Source organism: Anticarsia gemmatalis, chromosome 20, assembly GCF_050436995.1.
Source record: "Anticarsia gemmatalis isolate Benzon Research Colony breed Stoneville strain chromosome 20, ilAntGemm2 primary, whole genome shotgun sequence".
Lineage (NCBI taxonomy): Eukaryota > Metazoa > Arthropoda > Insecta > Lepidoptera > Erebidae > Anticarsia > Anticarsia gemmatalis.
This window is the reverse complement of record NC_134764.1, coordinates 6,624,766-6,644,072: the sequence shown is the minus strand read 5'-3', so window position 1 is coordinate 6,644,072 and position 19,307 is coordinate 6,624,766. Positions and strand designations below refer to the sequence as shown.

Below are 19,307 nucleotides of genomic sequence, written 5' to 3'. Positions count from 1 at the left end.
ACCAACTCTCTGAGAGAAATTCTAAATGAGTCATATTAAGGTGTCAAGAAATAATATTCTTTAATAAAAAAAACCTGGAATGTTTCCAAGATAACATTTTGCGATCATCATTATAATAAAAGCCTAATTAATTCACGGGTTTAATGAGATGATGAGACCTTAATTAGAACTAAAAATATATTTATTAAAATACCGAGCGGTGATAGCCGAGTGGTATAAGTTGGCACCTCCCACGCAAGTGGTCGCAGGTTCGAACCCGAGGCAACACACCAATGACTTTTCGAAGTTATGTGTGTATTAGAAATAATTATCACATGCTCCAACGGTGAAGGAAAACATCGTGAGGAAACCTTGCATGCCTAAAATTTGTTTAAAACATTTATTGAGGGCATGCAAAGTCCCCAACCCGCACTTGGCCAGCGTGGTGGACTAAAGGCCTAACCCCTCCCTCATTACGGGAGGAGACCCTTGCCCAGCAGTGGGACATTAATGGGTTAAATTTATTAAATTTATTTAAAATACCAAGATGGTGAAAGTCAGGGGAAAAAATAAAATATTAAAATGAGAGATAAAGATTTATAAATGTAATAAATGAAAACAGATACATAAATGATTACATAACTAATACACACAATTCTGTTAATATTATAAGTTAATTTTATTCAGACCTACAACTAAATAATTCATAATTTAAAAACAAAACTTTTTGTCATTTTGAAAATAAACTTAAAATAGATTTCATTTTTGAAATAATAAGAAGGGTTAGTAGTCTAATTATTCAAGGAATGATAATAATACCAATTAAATACTTCTTTGTAAATTATGGCAACACTGGTGGAGAGAATAGACAGATCTATGAGATTATACATGATGAAAAAAAACTTAGTTGACCCATAGACGCTGATTATATTGCGTTAAAGATACAAGTGACGCACAGGAGTAGTTGACTAGTTTATTACTAATTCTGCATTTATAAACTAACACAAACATAAATGCAACGATGGAACGTTTGCAGAATTAATCTAGGTACATAGCAGTGTTGCCAATATTAGAGAATATTTAAACTATAATATTCTGGATGCAAAGGATACACAAGAAAATTTTAATAAAGCCAAACTTAAATATACAGTGGTCCAATATTATGGAATTATAAATTTTATATGAAATGCGAAAATGGAAATGCTGTGATCGTTGTAAGAACTAGGTATATTTAGCACCTCAGTATCTTTAGAGATTATTTTGAAAATCCATATCTTACTAACTTAAATATCTACTGTTTTCATCTTAAACCAATTGATTAGTTTGGCAAATATAATTATTATAATGGCGGTAACAGCGGGTTGAGTCACAGTCGGGGCACGAATAATTATTGCTATATTTTAAATGAAATAATATCATAAGTACACTTTGAAACACTGACTGTTGATTGTATAACATTTGTATAAGTAAAATATCAGGTTACTGGAGTCCTGTTTGTTAGCCTGTCATACCTTGTTTTCAATTCTAAACTTACATTAGAGTAGTTACGAGAAAATAACTACTAATGTATCTTTCTCCTATGGTTTTTAAATGATACTATAGTCCAACAACTTAGCACAGAGCCTTATACACAAGGTTCACAGCTGTCGGAAGTATTAAAAAAAATGTAGAACATTAGTGACCCACAGATTTATACAGCTGATAGTGGTTCGTTTGACACTTTGAAGTAGTATCAATTACGATCTAAATAAATCGTTTATGGCAAGGCTCTTTACTAAGTTATCAAACTGAAGTACCATACATACTTTACATGACGCATTTGATAGACAATCTACACTAAATATTGATACCTGTCAGACTCCCTACACAAACAGCTACTTATACAAATGTTCTACAATACTGTTCAACCCGCTAACTGGTAACACATTACTGCTCGTCCTTGTCTTTAGCGCCGTGCTTGAGTATGCGCGTGAACTCCACGTAGTCAAAGAGTCCGTCGCGGATAGGCGCTTCACGCAACATCTCGTCTACGTCGTCGTCTGTGAAACGGTCACCCATCGTTGTCAGCAGCTCGCGGAGGCGTTCCTCACCGATCACACCCATGTTCTCTTCGTCGAAGCATCTAGTGATACATTAACATTATTCTTAATATCTTTAATCTCAAGATTGGTACAGAAATGTCGACAATATGCATATATGGGAAAAAGCAGTGACAATATTCTGAGGGTACAGAAAAAGTTACAATGTAAACCTCGAATGCCTCTGTGGCGAGGTAGATAGAGAGCGCAGAGGTCACGGGTTCGAATCCCGAGTCGGCCCAAATAAATGATTACCGAGTTTTACCGCAGCCGAATATCGGCTAGTATATTGGTTAACTTCGTTAGGCCGTGCCTATTTTTAAATCAATGTAGAGGGGCCAGTGGCATTTCACAAGTAATAATTGTAATTTATGAAGCCTGTAGCTAAAACACTAATGAAATTTGACAAGCTGTTTGTGGACAAAAAAAACCACGTCCATATCAATCTTTTTTTCTTTGCGTTAATAATCACAATACATAATTCAATGTGATTAGTGGCAGCTAATAATTCATGTAAGTTTGTTATACTTATGTTTAAGAATAAATTATGACAGACCTTATTTCAAACAAAGATTTCTAAAATGCAAAACATTATTTTTAATACATAACATCATGGCTGTTATAATCGAAGAAAGAAGTACATTCCTACTATTGATAATAATCTAATATTGTTAAAAAAAAACCGATAGAACTTTGTTCAACTTGGGCATTGCACCCGGGATGTCTCATATACATACTACAGACTCAGTCCATTATTTTTAAACTTCTAAAATAAAAATTTTGATGAAAAATGCACATGTGCAAGATTAATATAAGTATGACTCACCCAAAAGCATTTTTGATGACGTCTTCAGGGTCAGTGCCCTGCAGGCGCTCTCCGAACAATGTGAGGAACATTGTGAAGTTGATCGGACCTGGAGCCTCGTTCATCATACCTTCCAGATAGTCTTCAGTTGGATTCTTACCTGTAACAAGATATATCTTTTATCTATACCAATATTATGAAGCTGAAGAGTTTGTTTAAACGCGCTAATCTTAGGAACTACAGGTCCGATTTGAAAAATTCTTTCAGTGTTAGATAGTCCATTTATCGAGAAGGCTATAGACTATATAACTTCACGCTACGGCCTTTAGGAGCGAAGTAGCAACGAAAAATGTTACAAAAACGGGGTAAATTATGACCCATTCTCTCTTCGGTGACGCAAGCGAAGTTGCGCGGGTCAGCTAGTTATACAATCAAAACAATACATTAAGTACTTTTGCTTTTTCTTTTTAATTAAATATATTTCATGAAAACTAAGTCCATGGAAACACTGGGAGAGATTGTCCTAGCGAGACATAATATTATATGTGGATCATTTAAGTGCCTAGTGGCATCCTTTGGTCTCTGCCAACCCTATAGAAACACGTTGTGATTTAAATACATAATATCATGCCTTTTTCTATAGGGTTTGGCAGACACTGAGAAACTCCACTTGATACAATCCTTACTAACTTCCATTGCCTCATTCACATCCACACATCTTGTCATAAAGAACATTATGTATGTATATATCTTTGTTTTAGTACATTAAATAACCCAACAAGTACACTACTAATAGATTTTTTAAGAACTTTTATCACACACACAATCTCAAAACATTTTAATTTGACACAGCTGATCAAATATAAGATTTATTTTAAATCTCTTTATCTATACTACTGTTTTTTAACACACATAACAGATGTTATTAAAAATATAGTATTTTATATATTTTCAATCACAGTTGGTCAAGGTTCACACTTGTACAGTCACTAACAATTAAAGGTAAATTTTATCCAGGTCAATGCAGTAACATATGGTGGTCAAACTACCTTGTAACAACAACTGTTGAGTCATTTATTATTTTATCTTATTTTAACAAGAATTTTATGAAATCACTGGTATCTATACATTTATTTCTAATTATTATGATAGTTTCAGTACGTTCTTATTTAGGTTTAATTAATTGTCCTTAAGTAAGAAGGAATAAGGTACAAGTTTATGGAATCTATTTGACTATTTAATACCTACCTAGCAAGATTTTTCATATTTTCTATTTATGGGTACATGGATAAGGCTAATTTAACTTAGGATGAACATAACTTTGTAATTATTAGTGCTTGTACTTTGTTGTATGTCAACAAAGATAACCTTTAGATTAAATTTATTGATACAGTTCAATGTTAGAAAGGTATTATCGTAATATAATTAAAGTTTTGTTTTCAGGTATTAAAGAGGAAAACAGACATTGTGTATATGTAATATACACAATGTATAAATTTTGAATAGAATAGAATAGAGATAATGTTATAGTCAATTAATTAATAATGTATAAGAGTGTAGGTTTTAAGACTTCTATCTATAATTTAAATATAATAGTAAATTCTACATAGAAACTGACTATCTGTATCTGTCAGTTCTATGCTGTGGGACTCAGAGAGTCCCAGAGGCAAAACAAACACTAGTTTCACCAGATTTGAGGTACTAGGACTCAATAATAACTTACCAAGAGAAGCTAGCATGTCATGGAGGTCATCCTTGTCAACAAAACCGTCTCTGTTCTGGTCAATCATGTTGAAGGCCTCTTTGAACTCCGCTATCTGGGCCTGATCGAACATGGCAAAGACATTGGAGGTGGCACGCTGGGCGCGCTTCTTGTTGGTGCCACGACGGCCGGCTGTCTTACGTGACGACATTGTGATGATCTGAAAGAAATAAGAAAAAAAAAATAACAAAGAAAATTTTTTCCCCAACAATGCTATGTATGACTCATTAATTCCAATAAAATAACTCAATAATACAAACTGTTTGTCACTAAATTACGATTCTGAAGTCGTACCTATTTAATTATGTGAGTAAACTTCCTTTAGTCGACGTAAACGGAGATAACACAGGTAGCGATAGCTCCACTGAATATTTTGATCACAACTAACGAAGTATAAAAATAAAACCTTAATTAAGTTTAATGTCACTCAACTTATCGTCAGCTTCGTACGCTAACAAGAAAATGACTCATTGCCAAAACCGCCTTCCAGTATTAGTAACAAGGTTTATCTAGGGCACACGATGTCGTATGCATACACCAAAGAATACCATAAATGGATGTGTTTTATCAGCTTAGCATCTGCTAAATGCGCTGCCCTATTAGATTAACTATATATAACAATAACATTTACCTGTATTTATTTCACTAAACTCCAGAAGAAACGACGGTTAACAACCGAAATAAGGCAAATTTAACGTTAAAAATATTTTATTTCACTCGGTGACTAATTTATTTGACGTCAGTTACATACATGAACTCGAAAACCATATTCCGAAGCTATGTAACATAGTTATTTGTTAAGGATATTTTTATAAAAAATATGTTTGAAAAGTATATAATATTTATTGAATTCATTGTTCAAAACCTAATGGAAATCATGGTGGACTTTAATTATCCTGTTATTTTTATTTAATTATCATTTATTTTAAACTGCGCCAAATATTACGAAAAAATGGGTTTTGAACGCACGCTACCGCTCATTAGTGTTGCCACTAATAAGAAATTCCAAATGTCTGTCAGGGTCTTGAACTTTATTTCACGCAATAAATAATACTACAATATTACCAATGAATTATTACATACTATGTGCGGCCAAAATACAAGTAATTCACTATAATAAATATCCATATACCTAATATAATAAAAGACCATAGGTACCTGGTACATAGTTAGTGTTTATGAGTGTTACGTAATCTGGAATCTGTTTTGTTGACATTTTGTTTGACGTTGACGGAAGATTTTCATTCACATGTCAAAAATGTCTGATACAGATGATTCCCGTTTTTAAAAATTATTTAACATTTTACCATTGTCTCTAGATACTTCCTGTAAATTAATCTAAATCTCCGGTACATATATAAACTAGTAGGTAACGACATGGATTCACTGGTTTATAATTTGGTTATGATTAGATAAATGATATGAATGTTTTGTAGATGCTCAGTCAAGGCAAATCGAAGCTTGTGACTGGCGTGCGGAAGCTGAGCACCTCGCTCAGGGTCTGCGCCAGCCACTATGACGTTCTTGGAGTTACCCCTAAGTCAACACAAAGTGATATCAAAACAGCATACTATAAATTGTCAAAAGTCTATCATCCAGACAAATCTACTGTAAGTATATTCTTTTAATAATAGACTGTAGATTTTTACGTAATATGTATCTATAGAACTATTTCAATATTCCAGGATGAAGCTGCAGCAATTAAATTTAGGGCAATCACTGAAGCCTATGAGGTACTAGGAAATGTAAAATTGAAAAAAATGTATGATAAAGGTTGGTATCACTAACACATATTATCATAACAAAAATAAAGACCAAACTGCAAACTCGAATTAGTTTCCATGCTTATTTAAATCTTAACTGATGCTCCAGTATCCTGATTGTGTAAAATTAATTTTATACTATACTTTAATATAGTATAAAATCATCTGGGTTTCAAAGGCTTTATTATTCCCTCCAGATTAGATACTTTAAAATGGTTGTGTCTTTACAGGGTTGTTAGTTGGAAGAGAGAATACTTCAAGGATGACATATCAGCCTGAACCAGAACCAACAGACCCATCACTGAGGTTCTATAAGTCTCGTGCTAATCGTCAAAGTGTACCCACCATGGATGGCAGAACACCTATATATGATTTTGATGCTTGGTATAAACTTATTGTTTAATCTTATTTTGGTTAAGAAGTTTCTTAAAAGATCTTTTTAACACCAATATTAGTATTGTTTGCCGCATACAAATCAATTAAACAAATATTCATAAGCATACTATCTGTAATCATGTAATATTAATTAAATTTTCAGGGCAAAAAATCACTACAGTACCTTGTACGAGAAGTCACGGTACGATAAGGAATATATAAGACAGAGGCGTGTAAAACTAGAGGAGTCCCGTATCGCCCACAGACAAGAGACAGTCATGCTAATAATGTTTATTATAGGAAGCCTCTTTATCGTGCTTGTAATACAAGGCACTACAGACTACGACGTAGACAAAACAAATAATAGTTCAAACGAACAGAACGAAAATGCAACTAGACCTGTATGAGCACCCTTCTTTAGTTTAATTCAAGTTTAATAGATGAATATCCAGTGCAAATATAATTTATTTTGATACTCATTAATTTACACATTTGATAGTCTTTCATAGCATATATCTATTTATTTATCATGCTTTGTATATATTGTACATACAAGATTTCACATACCAGTTAGTTGTAGACAAATTGTGATAATGTAATATTAAATATGTCGTCTCAATCAAATTAAGAGTTTTACTTAAACATACATATTAAGGCAGAAAGACAAAGAAATTATGCAGACTATTTCACTTGTGAGCCGAAAAGGGCTAAGTTTGTAGTTAATTAAGACATTCTTATCTTGAAAGCATCACTTTGGTTAAAATGTTATAATAGGTCTGATGAATAAAAATATGCATGACATAGTGAACTATTTATTCACATTCTGCCCTAACCAACCAACATTTACTGTGTATGTTGTTCAAATGAAAGTCATTCACGATGACCGAATTTACGACATATCTAACAGGACAGAAACCTCGACAACTTCCCTCTTTTCTCTTTCTTTCCCTCAGTACCCAAGAAAAAGAGTCGGAAGTATAATTACTAAAGGGGCAGTTTGCTTTTTTCTAACCCACGAATTTAATGTTTTACTAAGTACGCGACCGGCCGCTCGTATGCAAAATACTATTTACCACCAGTTCTCCACGACTTACTGGGCTGGGCTGTAGCAAAATAGTACGAAACTTCAGAATACCAGAGTGGCTACTAAAAAATATACTCAATCACTTTGTTCATCAGAAGATTCTCGTAATATCGCCTTTATATCTTCAACAGACGTTCCTCCAGATTCATTAGTCATGTCGTCTATATTCCCGGGGTACTCATGGATTATAACTTGGTGACGGAAGGGAGGCTTTCCAGACGGCTTTGTGTCCGTCCCACTCGTATGCCAACTGTACTGAACAGGCATGTCTTGCCCCTGACCAGACTGACCCGAACTATTACCATAAAACAATTCCCCAGGCTGATTATACTTAATATTCTTTATTAATTTCATAACTTCAAACCTGAAGTCGAAGTTTTGCCTCGGCGACATAGACTTCATGTCTGGTAGAATATTTAATAGAAAATTCATATCTGGGTCTGATCTTTTATCTGCTGGTAGATTCTGTAAACTTCTCTGAGCCTTTCTCAACCGTTTCGCTGTAGCCACTTTCTCCCTGGTCCAAGTGAATGATGATTGACTAGCGTCAGAATCGCCTCCTAGCGCCCCTGTATCATTTTGTTCGGTCATACTTTCAGATTTATCTAATCCCTGACTGTCATCGTCACCAGGTTTCGGTATATCTAAGAATTGTAACATCGTCAAGAAGGGAGCCTTGCGTTTTCTTAACGGTCTCTCACCTTTACATGAACGTTCTTTTGCTTTCTGCCGTGTGAAGTAGTCACGAAGTCCTTTCCATTTTTTCTGTAGATGTCTTACTGAAAAAGGGAAATATTTTATTGTAGTACTACGATTAGATTCCCATATTTATATCAATGCATTAGTTAAGTCTTTTCCATTTTATGTGCTTGATGTAGGTACTGCAACATGCAGTTACGTTTTAATGCACGAGCGCAGTGTTAAGGTACAGCACGAATGCGATGGCGCGACGTCCTGGCTCAGTACGACATCTGCACGACACGGGCAGAGCCAATTTCGGCAATCGCACGATTCCCGGCGCTGAGGAGCCGCCGAAATACGCTCGAGTCGAAAGAAATCGGTAAACTACTGCGAATCTATTTACCTTATAGTTGCAACTACCTATGTACTTACTTATATCTCGTTTATTCCTCTCACTCAACGACAAATAATCGTCATACAAGGTGACCGCGATCTCCATCCAGGCTTGTTGTTTTAAATCCTTGTCGTTATACTCCGCGCAGTTATAGTTCCATACACACGGTTTATTATGTACTTCTGTTATAAGCTGTTCGGTTTCGACATGGACTATTTTTCGCGCTTTTCTTGAAGTAGTTGATGAGGAGTCGCTGTCTTCTGACGGCTGTGGAGGTGGAATACCGTCGGGGTCTGGCTTCGTTATATTTAAAAATTGCAACATTTTGAGGGAAGGAGCTTTGCGTCTTTTTCTTCTGTCTGTCTCGTCTTTGTTCTTTGGACCCTGGTTTCTCGCTCTAGCGTAGTAGTCACGGAGCCCTTTCCATTTCTTTTGTATTTCTCTGACTGAAAAATAAATAGGATTAGGAATAAAACATCCGTCGTAAATTCTCTGCCACTTTACTCAACTGATTGTTTCTTTTCGGAAAAGAGGCGGGAAAGACACACACACGATTGTTGACATCCCCCCCGCCTGCCCCCTTCGTCTACGCTACTTACAATATGCAACGGTCGTATTTTCGACTTGCGTTTTTAAATTGAAATGTTTTGGTCTGAAGATAAACTTCATCAGAACCAAAGTAAAAATTGCTTTGAACTCGAATAAGAATACCTACGTCGGTTAAGTACCGTCAGATATTTGTACCTAGGTACTTACTAGTTGTACTACCTATATAGGCTTACTACCTATATACCTGTTTTATACCTATAAATTAAGTAGGTAGCTTATGTAAAGTGTAAGTGATTTTTTTTATAATTTTATTTTAATTTCCTTTATAAATACCTACGCTTTTCAGTTCTATTTGTTGCATCCATTGTAGGCCAGTTCTCGTAAACAATATTAGCAACTTCGTCCCAAGCCTGTTGTTTCGCTAATTTGTTACTGCTGTAATTTTCCAAATTATTATTCCATAAACATGGTCGCTTTTGTATTTCGGCAATAAATTTTACCGTATGAATGCCCATTTTTTACGATTCAGCGAAATCAATCGTTAGGAAACAAGACCATGCGCAGTAAAAGTAGCACTTTGCACTCGGCTAATTGCTTGCGGTTCGCTGCAGATTGTACGACGGTTTGGTTAATACTCGACAAATAAGATGCGGGATTGTTTGTGCCTCAGAAAGTATATCGTGGGTCGAGTATCGTTGGAATTGCCTAAGCGCCGAGTATTTAAAGTAAAATTATTGTATTAAACACATAAACACTAATCACAATAAAGCAAATGGCGAACAGTCAGCGAGTCAGCGACAAACTGTTTGTTGTCTCGCAATGGCGCTGTGACTGCAGCTGTAGAGATGTTACTTAGAAAAAACTAAGGCATATTTAGTAGATTAAAGGCTCATTATAACACAATCTGCACGCACATTTCGTGGGACAAGGAAGAAAAAGAAACGATGAACCAATACTAGAGTTATTTGTCCAAAAAAACTTACTCATTATGTATGTATACCTACGTCGTATATAAGTAAAAAATGTTTATCTTATTAATCTACTAGATTATTTACTAATGGTACAATAATCGACTAACATTATTGTCGTACATCTCTATGAAATATCAAGGCATAAACAAATTCCTCTGTGACATAAATTACGTCAATTTCATTCAATGTGTGTTCTATATTTTCACCAAGGAGTTTATTACAGATTTTCACTTTCACACTTAATTTCTCTGAAAAATTGTGTCTAAATATAACCTCTAGCCCGAAAACAGGCGTTTGGCGATTAAATAATTATGGATTCACTCGTCGGTTACGGTAGCGATGACGAAAATGAATCTGAACGCTATGGAAGCCAACAACCATCGGTAAGTTCTGGCGTCCTTGAGAAAAATATTTATGGTGTTCTCTTTTAGCCCTCATACCGAACAGTCAGTCTTTGTAGAATCATTCAGATTTACAATACATTGAACAACTTGAGAATCATGGATATTAATCTGCGTTCTCTGCTTGACAATAGACTGATATTATAGGTGGGAGCTGGCGGCGGCACCGGGCTCCGCCGTCGCGACGACGACACCAACTACGACGACGTGAACATGGACATGAGCGAGGTAACTGTTAACTATGTTTACCAACAAGCCTCACATATACTGCAGTTGTAGCACCAGTCAGCTTACACTCTGTGGCTGACTCGTGACTGTGGTCTAATGCCACTCACTGTCTGCCGTGTATATAAGATTCTAGACACTAGATATATTAATACTTAAGTACTATATTCTTCATGTGAAGTTCGGCCATACATGCCAGTATCCATTTATCTTTAGCTGCAATATTTCATGCATTTGCATATAAATAGTAACTTACACTTCATAGATATTGTTGAATAAAAACAACTTATGCATAAAGCTGTTTTCAACGATGATATTAACACTTTTATTATTTTATATGTTACCCATTTGTAAATTGACACAAAACAAAAGTCAAATACCCCTTGAGTACGTGCTGAGGCTTCAAGATGACCGTCCGAGTCCGTGCAAACTGCGCCCTTAGCTACAGACCCACGTGAGTACATAGCTATAAGATAAACAAGTCTTATCCACATTATATCAACTTATTGACTCATCATATACCTAAATACTATATGTAATTTGTTTCAAGGCTTAAGTATACAAGTATATTATTATAATAAATTTTCTCAATGTTATATCATTAAGATTAGCATGCCTAACTCCTGAACCAGTGTTCTTGAGTCTGGCTTGCATATTTTTGTATTCTCTAGGTAATATAAGACTGCACATTTTTGTTTCTGTGCATCAGATGGTATTATGGATATATTGAATAGTTAGTATTTCATTTCCATTTCATACAATATCTTTAGTACTTTTTTATTAAGTTATGAAATTGAGATGATATACAGCTAAAATAAAAATCTACAGTCTCTACAATTTTACAAATAGGGACAGTGATGTCACCAATATTATGATTTTTTGAGCTATATAATTATTTCTGAACAATGATTGTATTGTGTATTGACCACTAGTATTGTGAAAAAATATGTAAGATTTCATTATATTCCAGCAGTCTTTTTAATAAAGGTGAAATTTAAGTTATCTACCTATCACAATGATTTGAACTGTTAGAAGTCATCCTAGCTTTAATATTACAACAAATTAGAAATAATAAAAGCAAAGTCTTGCAGGTTTGATTTGCTGAAATTATGTTGCTCAGACTATAATTATGGATTTTTTTAATCCTGCTGTATGCAGCCTTTACGTCAATTGAATTTAGCAAATAATTTAATTCTTTTAATACTTATAATACTATATCTTATAATACTTTTAGGATTTTAAACAGCTACTGCATAGTCAGAAATTTTCAAATTATTGTTTTGATTACCTAAGCTTTCTGGCAATGGAGAAATGAACTCTTAAGAATATGTAATATAAAGTTATTAATTGGATAGGCATATTAAATTTGTTAATGAGATTTTTCCTACTTTTACCTAGGAGATGACCTCTGTGCCTTTAATAATGCTTATCAAGCGATCCATGTGGTTGCGGGATTCTCTATTTAATGTGGAATTTTATTATGTACTCTCTGACTAAATATAACGTAATTGGTTTATGAATATTAAGAGGAAAATTATCAAACATTCCTGCTACACATAATCAACTTCCTGTTCAAAGGTTTGGTTTCATCATTTGAAACCTTTTTATGGTGGTCCATGAAGAAGAAGTAAGTCTGTAGTATGATTATCAACACTATGTATAATAAGCAATATGTACAATGCTATGCTGATGACGTCATATATTAAATTGTTTTTTTTTTTATTTACTCGCGTGGGATACTGGTCTCATAGTAATTCGTGAGTAAATGAAAAATAATACGAAGTGGGAAAAACTGGGGCTGGTAGAAGATTCGTTACCTATTGCAATTGACTTGCGAAAATAACAACTAGTGACTAGTGATCAAATATATTCCGAAAAAGATTTGTATTGTCGTTACTCTGTACTCACACTCAATATTAATAAAATAATTTTGTAGAAAACGCTGTAACCGCTCATAGGTGAAGTATGAGGTTCGATATATGATGAAATGAACTATGAATGGCATCGAGATATGAGCCATTGCCCTTGTGATGTATTTTTGTGTTAGTTGCCATAAATACGGCTTGTCTTGTCGCAGGACTCGCAGGATGCTGAATCGGAGCCCGAGTTACCGCCCGCGGAGCCTTCGCCCCCGCCGCAGCCCTCCAGGAACGAGAGTCGTGGCTCTAGTGAGTAAATACCTCCACAAATAATAGTTAATAGATTACGTTTTGCAGTCACGCGATCATGATACTATCGTGTTGCCGTCGTTCTTGACATTTGAGTGGAATGAAATAATTATTATGAGAGCTAAATTATAGCTGGAAAATTCCTCATAAAAAATACAGTAACTCTTACTTTCAAGTTCCATTTTTGGTCGTGTACAATTATTGCCCGCGACTTTGTTCGCGTTTAAGGCTTTCTAAACATCTCCTATAACCCTTGATGTAGAATTATACAATCAGAAATTATGAATTAAAGAGAAATTTGAACAAAAAAAAAGCAGTGGTAATGGTATACCTACCATGGTATTTTATTGTTAGGCAATAGAGTTATGCCTTGCTTCTAAATAATCAATTTCTACACACAGGTGACAGTCGCGAGCGTGATTTCGACCGTCGAGACCGCCGGCGTGAGTCACCACCTCGCTCTCGATCAGACAGAGAACGCCCCGACAGACGCTCTCCACGCAGAGACGATAGATACAGGTAACATAATAGTTCTACTGCTGATTATAAGGAATTTGATAGAAAATACTTAGTTCTAGGATTTTTAAGACACGGCCGGGTCTTTAGATTTTTGCTATTATCAAATGGTTAAATGTTACAATGCAGAAAATAATACTTACTGCTTACTGTGTGTGCCTACAGTGAAGATAACGACGACGAAAACAACTGACTAATCAGAGATCTCTGTATTTAGCTTGTAACTACGAACACTTCGAGAAATCCTACACTTATTATTGCATTTATTCTTTCTGGCTTGAGTTTTGTTTACTTATACTTTTTATTTTTACTTTGTAGATCGGAGCGCGACCGCGGCAATGGTCGTGGAGAACCTCGGCGTGGGTTACTGGGCGACCGGCCTGATGACAAAGTTCCCGCTCTCATGGACCTCAAGCCTTTCGGTTCAGACGCGCCGCCCACAGACAAGAGATCACAAGATGCTAGAGATGCTGTGTCTCCTAGGTTCGTAGACCGCGAGCGCCGTGACCGCGACAGGGATCGTGAACGTGAACGCGATAGAGACCGACACAGCAGGCGTTCTGAGGAAAGGAGGTAAGAAACTCATATTTTGAAACATATCGTTAAATACGTCAGCAAAAACCCAGCTATATTCTTACTCGGAATTTGTAATTTTGTTCTCAAAATTGTAAAGATGCAGGATTGCACAAGCACAGCTATGAGTATACATATATTATGCAGTCATGATTTGATTTGAAAACAATGTTCTCTAGATTTAACATATTTCATTTTATTTAGTTGCACAGAGGAAACTGATACATAAGAGTTGTGTATTCCTACTAAGAAGTACTACAGTCAAACAAATAACATGGATTTATTGTATACACTGCAATTATATTATATCTAATGTCATATTGTCAGGTCAAGTCACCGTCACGAGCGGCGCGACAGGTCTCGGTCCCGGTCCCGCGGCGCGCAGTACCCGCCGCCGAGCCACGCGCCCGGCTCCAGCGACCGACGCTCACCTGGTGGCGACTACAGACCCTCCTCGTACAAAGTCAATAAGAAACTTGAAGTCATGGAGAAGATGGGTAAGACATGATGCTGTTACAGTAGGAAACTTTGAACAAACTTTAGAAATGTCATATCTACACTGAAAAAATATCACACAGCAAAAGTGTTGTTGATAGGCATGCATCTTTGCTATTACTTACTTACGTATTAATACAGAAACAGTATGTATGTTTTACAATCATGATAATGTGTACTCACTTTAAAAAGTAAAAGACATGTCCAAGAATAAAGTAATATGTGACTTGCAGTTGTTTTATCAATCAGCGCGTCACACTTGGATGCACTCAACTTCAAAATTATACTTTAAGAATTATTTGAATTTCTACTAAGTTACCCTGCGGTATCTAACCAATCTTTGTATACTCACTATATGAAACTCTAATCATTAATTTAATTATTGGTTCACCAGGTCTACAGATCAAGACTCCAGACGGCTCCATGGCGACAGCGCAACAACTCCGCGCGGCGGCACACGATGCACCCCCCAACTGTTCTGGCGGCGGCCTACCGTCATACTACAACCCTAGCGCCGTCAACGCTACTAAGATATTAGACCAGGTAAACTTACCACTGCTTAGATAACTTATTTATTATACTAAACTTATTCATCGTCGTATAGAGTTGCACTCTTGTGCATTCAAATAGTTATAGCAAACCAAAACAGTGAAGTTAATCCTGCACCTGTACAAAGTTTCTGACCGCTGGCTTGGCTGAGTGGCTCCATAAATACGACTTTGATGTCAAATGATACTGTTTTAATTTCAAAATATATTCAATATTCCAATTCCCCGTGGTTGATTGCTAAAACCAATGTAAAGATCTTGTAGACTGGTGTAGATCGTTTCATTTATCAAGTTAAGAATAAATATTATAATTAAGTTTGTGTATTAATATCGTTCTTATGTCCAGGTACAAAAGCGTAAACTGCTTTGGGCGAACAAGAACAAGTCTGAGGCGGAGGAGGCGGCCAAGTGGAGCGGCACGCGGTTCGCGCAGGACGCGGACGGCAAGCAGGTCTCCAAGTTCATGAGGCTCATGGGCATCAAGGAAACTGGTCAGTACACCTTCATCTTAAAACATATAGAGAAGTTACTAAAACACCCCATTTTTTATTTCGGTTGTTCACTTTACACAGCAGTTATCTTGCTACTAAGTACACGTTCACAAAATCTTGCCTATTAGTCTAGCCCGGTAGGATGATAACCGACGCGAGGTTAGGTGCAAGACCAACATTAATCTGTTTTCATAGGCCATATGCAATAGGCAACCACAACTTCCTCTGTGACAAGTATCCTAATAGAATAACTCGTGTTCAATTATTGATTAGAATCTGGAACATCTATGTAGCAGTCCCATTCATGACCGCTGCGCTAGTAATATTAACAAGTACATAAATGTAAAATGTATCTTTACAGCTGCAGTAAACAACGAGCCTGATAAAACGGCGGACCCCATCAAGAAGCAAGAGGACCTGTTCCAGGCGATGCAGGCGCAGTACGAGGTCGCGCGCGCCACCACTCACACCATGCGCGGCGTCGGGCTTGGCTTCCAGAGAGGACAGTACTAGACTCACACTGTACATTCTGTTTATATCTACAAATGTTCGCCTTTTTGTAAGGCGTCTTATGCAGCCGAGCGAGATCATTATTATATGAAAAATTGTGGCAGTGGCGTGCAGCGCTTCCATACTCCTCTAATTTGAAGGTGCCCTTTTCGCTCACCTATTTGTGGATGCTAGTTGTCAAATTTCTAAGTATTGTCTCATGTCATGTCAACTGAGTAAAGGGCGTGAATACGCAGCCATAAATACCCAAAGGCATATAAAATCAAAACCAGAAAGATTGTCATTGTATGGCAGTCTGTTGATGTCTGGGCTCAATCCACTAATATGCAGTTCAAACACTGCGTTGTTACGTGTTGCAAAAGCAACGTCATCACATAAAAAAAGTCCCCGGCTGTGACTTACTACGAAAAACGTTTGTTAAAAACAAATAGAAGTTTGCTGAATGCTGATCATTGTTGAAGATCTATTTACGTTCAAAGAAGACAATCTGTCGGGTGTAGTGTTTTCAACGTAACGGGGCTTTATCAGTATCGTCTAGTCTCCATCGATTTCTGGTGGAGTGCCGCGTACACTTGTTAAGTTTCTACTTTCTTACAAATAACGTTCTGTCACAGAGATTAGAATCTTATGTACCCGCAGTAGGTATGAGGAAAGCGTTCTACTGACGCAAGAGCATTATGGATCTTAATAAGCGGCCAAATTTCTATTAAGCTAGGCCCAAATTAATTTAATTAGTAGATAATAATGTTACTTTATAGATAAATTAAAATCTGATAGTGTTATAAATCGTTCAAGTTGTTTTTTCGTGTGTTATGTGATTAATACTGTGTTATGTATGTGTCAATAATTGTCTCTAATTAAAATAAACCTTCCCATTTTATTGTTTTGTGAACAGAGGCCCTACTATGGTTTGTGCTAAGGAAATTCCGTAAAACATTGGAGGTGTTTGTTTAAATCCTTTCTGTATTCTACTTTGACACGAAGTAGGGAATATCGGATAATCATACCTTATATTTTTGTACCAGTTCGTCCGACATTTTATAACGGATAGAATAGAATTGTGATAAGGAACACACGTAATTTCAAGGATTATTCCTTTTCATAGATTATAGTAGGGCTTCAGTTCGTCGTCTATCAAAATATTGATGTAATTGTTACAATTATTGTCAAAAGCCGATACTCGGTGTTTCTTGTACTATAAAATTAGTTGTGAAATTATTGTCGGAAAGGGTATGTAGTACCACTACAATTTGTAATGATTAGTGAATCAAATGAGCACTAGGAAAGTTTAGAATTGCTACTTTAAAGTAGAAAAATGTGTAGAATACTGTATAATGAAAAAAATCAAAACTATCTTTGGAATTAAATAATATTATCAAATTTTCTATTCTACAAAAACTATATTATATGTAAATCTAATTGTATGCACATTATTAGATTTAATTTGAATATCGCTAAAGTGTCAATATTATGAATAATATAAATAAGTTATAATTGCAATTTTGTAAATAGCCATGACACGATATTGTGAGTTGTCTCAAAATATGTTTGTGTGAACGAGTGCGTGATTTACGGACGATTTCACAACTTTTGAATAAGTATTGGATAGCTTAAAGGAAGGAATTTGACGAACTTTTTTCTGTCTTTTTATCCATCAGATAGGTTATCTGACACTTATACGTGAGCTGTGAATAGCCGTTTATATTTTTGAATAGATGTATGAATGAATAAAAATGTATGAAAGAGTATATTTTGTGTATGAGACTTGTTCAAGTCTAGAGTTCCATAGTTATCAACGATTTTTGGTATTTTAATTGTATGCTATTAACGATAAATGTATCTTAGTTGGCTTTACCTTTACGGCTAACACTAGAATTTAAAGTCACAAGGCCTAATTGGAAGTAATGAAAATTTATCACAGTCCATAGAAAAAAAAACATTCGGCCATCTTGAAAAGCATTTTTTTTTACTCGTAATTTCAACGGAACTCTTAAAAAGTTTATCTTAAGTTCTAGTTTTACTGCTATGTGTGATATATAACGTTATTCAATTAACTAGTTATTATGAAAACAATAAACATAGTGTGGGCAATTGATCTTCCTTTTGTTCCTAAGTTCGTGTGAAATAGTTTTCTTAGAGACTAGTTCCTTACGTTACCTGCGCAATGTTTATTATTTTTATTGTAGTATTAAGTAAATAAAAGATTACTATAACTTGTGGTGTTTTATTTATTGATTCTCATTATAAATAACTTATTTCTGTTCACGACTTCCCAAGGTAAAAAGTGGCTTGTGTAAAATTTGGGTTTTATTAGCTATCGATGTCCCAAATTTCATAAAATTCGGTTCAGTAGTTTCAGTGTTAAAGAGTTATAAACGTATACACATCCATTCTCACAATATGCCGCAGTCATAATAATCGTAGGATTAGTAAGACAGTATAGTATAACCATACTTTACGGTAACAGTAGTACTATAATCGATGACATCATCTGAAATAATAAAATAAATTATTATAATACTAAGTACCTATTGTTAATTAGGTCGGCTGATAGCAGATTAAAGTTATCGTTAGATTAGGAATTAATCGGTCGGGTCACTATCTGATATGGATATTCTTTGAACCCGGGACTTTATTGTCATAGACAATGAGTGAATTTATGGTTCTTCATAAATATTGAACAACCAGTTGGCAGCTATGTACTTATAAAGAGATAAAATACTTGCCGGCTGAATCATCTTTATCATCGAAGGGATGTTCGCGATCAAGACAACTTGATGCCTTAAGCTACTGGTAGCTAAGCATTTAGTGTCATAACACGCTCATGTTAAAAGTGCTAGTACCTAATTAATAATAACATCGATGATGTTAATATATCTTTGTATAACTCGCTTACCGAGCCACCTCGTAATAGAATCAGAGTAAATCGATGAATTTAC

The 19,307-nt window shown here is 35.5% G+C and overlaps 4 protein-coding genes across 9 annotated transcripts; 2 read left to right on the top strand and 2 right to left on the bottom strand.

Moving 5' to 3' along the window:
* Positions 1-562: 562 nt before the first annotated feature.
* Positions 563-5,410, bottom strand: sqh (Myosin regulatory light chain sqh). Of its 2 annotated transcripts, none has more exons than XM_076127280.1 (4): positions 5,256-5,410; positions 4,586-4,784; positions 2,884-3,022; positions 563-2,101 (listed from the first exon to the last, which is right to left on the bottom strand). In XM_076127280.1, the coding sequence occupies exons 2-4, from the start codon at positions 4,773-4,775 to the stop codon at positions 1,906-1,908; spliced, it is 525 nt and encodes a 174-aa protein (XP_075983395.1). In that variant the 5' UTR covers positions 4,776-4,784; positions 5,256-5,410; the 3' UTR covers positions 563-1,905. The 2 variants fall into 2 exon arrangements, with proteins under 2 accessions (XP_075983395.1, XP_075983396.1); XM_076127281.1 differs by lacking the exon at positions 5,256-5,410 and adding an exon at positions 4,919-5,093.
* A 421-nt stretch (positions 5,411-5,831) lies between these two features.
* Positions 5,832-7,565, top strand: LOC142981390 (uncharacterized). 3 transcript variants are annotated; one of them, XM_076127276.1, is made up of 5 exons: positions 5,832-5,989; positions 6,061-6,234; positions 6,310-6,397; positions 6,618-6,771; positions 6,926-7,565. In XM_076127276.1, exons 2-5 carry the CDS (start codon positions 6,061-6,063, stop codon positions 7,167-7,169), a joined length of 660 nt encoding a protein of 219 aa, XP_075983391.1. In that variant the 5' UTR covers positions 5,832-5,989; the 3' UTR covers positions 7,170-7,565. The 3 variants fall into 3 exon arrangements, with proteins under 3 accessions (XP_075983391.1, XP_075983394.1, XP_075983392.1); XM_076127279.1 differs by having other exon boundaries at positions 5,846-5,973; XM_076127277.1 differs by having other exon boundaries at positions 5,849-5,993.
* On the bottom strand, positions 7,077-10,272 carry LOC142981389 (uncharacterized). The gene is made up of 3 exons (XM_076127275.1): positions 9,808-10,272; positions 8,960-9,367; positions 7,077-8,625 (listed from the first exon to the last, which is right to left on the bottom strand). Exons 1-3 carry the CDS (start codon positions 9,983-9,985, stop codon positions 7,922-7,924), a joined length of 1,290 nt encoding a protein of 429 aa, XP_075983390.1. The 5' UTR covers positions 9,986-10,272; the 3' UTR covers positions 7,077-7,921.
* Positions 10,273-10,602: 330 nt separating this feature from the next.
* Positions 10,603-18,581, top strand: LOC142981507 (uncharacterized). Of its 3 annotated transcripts, none has more exons than XM_076127474.1 (9): positions 10,603-10,824; positions 10,990-11,070; positions 13,145-13,235; positions 13,637-13,754; positions 14,070-14,324; positions 14,652-14,821; positions 15,214-15,362; positions 15,714-15,858; positions 16,220-18,581. In XM_076127474.1, the coding sequence occupies exons 1-9, from the start codon at positions 10,753-10,755 to the stop codon at positions 16,369-16,371; spliced, it is 1,233 nt and encodes a 410-aa protein (XP_075983589.1). In that variant the 5' UTR covers positions 10,603-10,752; the 3' UTR covers positions 16,372-18,581. The 3 variants fall into 3 exon arrangements, with proteins under 3 accessions (XP_075983589.1, XP_075983590.1, XP_075983592.1); XM_076127477.1 differs by having other exon boundaries at positions 10,630-10,824; positions 10,977-11,070; XM_076127475.1 differs by lacking the exon at positions 10,990-11,070.
* Positions 18,582-19,307: the final 726 nt, after the last annotated feature.